This window comes from Sphaeroforma arctica (genome assembly GCF_001186125.1).
Source record: "Sphaeroforma arctica JP610 unplaced genomic scaffold supercont1.152, whole genome shotgun sequence".
Taxonomy (NCBI): Eukaryota; class Ichthyosporea; order Ichthyophonida; genus Sphaeroforma; species Sphaeroforma arctica.
The window spans coordinates 126570-129368 of record NW_014040406.1 but is presented as its reverse complement, the minus strand read 5'-3'; the positions used below and the strand labels follow the sequence as shown (position 1 = coordinate 129368).

General features: G+C 43.6%; 2 protein-coding genes across 2 annotated transcripts; both read left to right on the top strand.

The window, feature by feature from the left end:
• Positions 1-340: 340 nt before the first annotated feature.
• On the top strand, positions 341-1046 carry SARC_03119 (hypothetical protein; the record flags this gene model as incomplete). Its single annotated transcript, XM_014303112.1, has 1 exon — positions 341-1046. A coding segment is annotated over one exon (219 nt), but the record flags the coding sequence as incomplete, so codon positions are not given.
• A 1224-nt stretch (positions 1047-2270) lies between these two features.
• SARC_03118 (hypothetical protein) lies at positions 2271-2587 on the top strand (the record flags this gene model as incomplete). The annotated part of the gene is made up of 2 exons (XM_014303111.1): positions 2271-2501; positions 2573-2587. The coding sequence occupies 2 exons, from the start codon at positions 2271-2273 to the stop codon at positions 2585-2587; spliced, it is 246 nt and encodes an 81-aa protein (XP_014158586.1).
• Positions 2588-2799: the final 212 nt, after the last annotated feature.

Genomic DNA, 2799 nt, shown 5'->3' with positions numbered 1-2799 from the left:
TATTTATATATGGATGGATGGAGGTAAGTATATATATATATATAGTGGTGATGAATTGATTGCAGCTTTGATTGCGATCGCAGGGCTGTAGTGTTCAATTGGTGGTGTATGCATTATCTCTGATCCTTGATTGACTGGTAGTGATACAACCCATAAAAAACCAAAACAGTGCAGTTGTCTGCGATATTTATCTTGAGATCCAGGCAGTTCTAGTACCTTATAATCCACCAAGTGTGCCTATCGTCCATGTGCATTCGTTGTATTTACATTCACACATGTTCAATAAGCCCAGCACAATAGCCCGTTCTGAAGCCCTCCCATACCCCATTCACGTTCACAGGTAGAGATTGACGTTGGAAAAGACCACCAATACCACTCCGTGTTTGCCTGTCCCGTATCGCGCGAACAAACCACAGCGGAAAACCCGCCCATGCGGCTACCGTGTGGCCATGTGATTGCTAAAGTCTCTCTCAGAAATCTGTCCAAGGGTGTCCGGTTCAAGTGCCCCTACTGTCCTCAGGAACAAACCCCGGCCGATGCGGTGCAGATCTACTTTTGATTTGATCGGGTTTTTTGGTTGTGGTGGGAAGGACTGGGGTTTTATGTGATGAAGGAATGGTTTGCACTCTCTCTCCGTGTGTGTGTGTAGAGGAGCTGAGCTACACGACTCAGGGCGAAGATTGCAATAGCCGATGCACATGCACCATCGCACGCACGGGCAAGGAAAGAAAGTACGGTCGTGGATAAAGTTACAGCAGAACGAATAGTGTTGGGGAACGCACACACATCAATCGAAATCGTGACAGGGCAGCGAGGTTTCTGGACTAGAGTGGTGTACGTACGCGCTGATACTGACTGAAGTTATATGCCTTGTACTAGTACGAGAGTGTCAATTGAGATTCGTGCAGGGGTACAACGTGTGGACTTAGGTGTAGGGTGTAGGCTATGTTAGCTGACCAGGCATTAAAGTTATTCGCACCATTGTTACCATGGTGATGATTGGCAAAGCATGGAGTAATAAAAGCATTCGGCTATGATAAACACCATTTACAGCGTAGTTACCGGATTTGGCTAAGATATAGCTGCATGCACGAGTACATCTATAAAGCTGTACGTTCAATGAAATAGCAGTAAGAATAGGCAGACCCTTTGTAGTAGTGATCTACTGATCGTCGCAAACGTTATAAACCCTTCAGTGGCTATTGGGGTGGGGCGAATGAGGGCTCATCATTGCGTTCCCCTTGATTGCTTCAGTAGAGAATCTGATGCAAACGCCTCTCATTGTGAAGGGGGTGTTACCGTCTACGCTCTTTGTAACTGTACTTTAGGATAAGTGAACAAAGTATTGAAAGTTTAACGGTTTTTGACGATAGTTGGAGCTGAGTCTGGTTAGCAACCTGACGAGATACAAGTTGATGCAAGCCCTGTAAAATCCCTAAACCCTAAACCCTGGCCCATGCCCTAGCTACGTAGACATTCCCTTGCCAGATAGAGGGTTCGTAGGGTCTTCACAAGGAAACGCCTTCACAATCTGTACTATTCTCAGTGTACAATAAATAGTGCGAGGGCGATGGATGCAATCCGATATTGAACAAACTATGTCAAACTATGTAGCAGCACGTGAGTACTATAACTTATTGGATGTTAAAAGCTAGTAGAAGGCCACAGGAATGGGCTATACAACTGAGGGTTTTTGCCTAAAGCATGCCTTATGAGCCCCGAACGGCGAAACACCGACCGGGCAAAAGTCCAGCAAACCCCCAGATTAGCTGAACTTCTAGACGTATTACCAATCTGAGACCGGCATCGTGGTCAGCGTGGTCGAATTAGGAGTTGACAATACTTATTTCATCAACTTGCACTACCTATAACATATCTAGGAATGAAAGAAGGTATCCAGTATGAGCCTGTACAAGTTACAACACTTTATATAAATAAACCTGATCTAATGAAAGCCAGGGGTTAGAGTTCTAGAACCTGCGTTCGATGCTTCGGACTTCGGAGAAGGGGACACTCTGCTGAAGGGGCGGGGGGGGGGGGGTTGGAAAGTGATGAGTCACGATGATGTACACGGGAAATCATGTTTTATAATAATATAATTTTTGATGTGATAATTTGAGAATGTCAATATCATCGCCACTAAAAACTAACACAACATACTTATATGAACGCAGGCTACAAATCATAGCCTTCTACATTATTACACATAGAAATACGACGACCTCAGACCTTCTTGTATTCTGGAGAGAGCGCTAGTACATAGTAATACAATGGCTGTGGACATGTCACCTGCTTCTCGTGATCTGCTGATTCTCTACGCTTCCCAAACAGGCACTGCCACCGATGTGGCTGAGCGACTGGGACGTAAGGCTAGAGCGAGATTCTTTAGTGTGCGTGTACAAGATATGGGTGACTACAAGGTCACTGATCTGATTAAAGAGTCTCTGGTTATCTTTGTGGTGGCGACTGCTGGTCAGGGTGATGCGCCTGATAGCATGGTGGTATGTTTGTTTTGAAGTTTATTCGATTTAAACTTCATCGACTATACATGTACTCACGCGTATATCAATAGTATCAAGTGGAATAACCCATTTGATTGCTGCTTGATTTTTGTAATATTCATTTCGTAAAAAAGTATGTATCAAGGTGTAGATATATGCACATATCTATACCTACATACCAAATGAATATGTATATCACAAACACACACGCACACACACACACATATATATATATATATATATATATATATAATAGTGTATGAGTGTGTGTATGTGTGTGTGTGTTGTGTTGTATTAT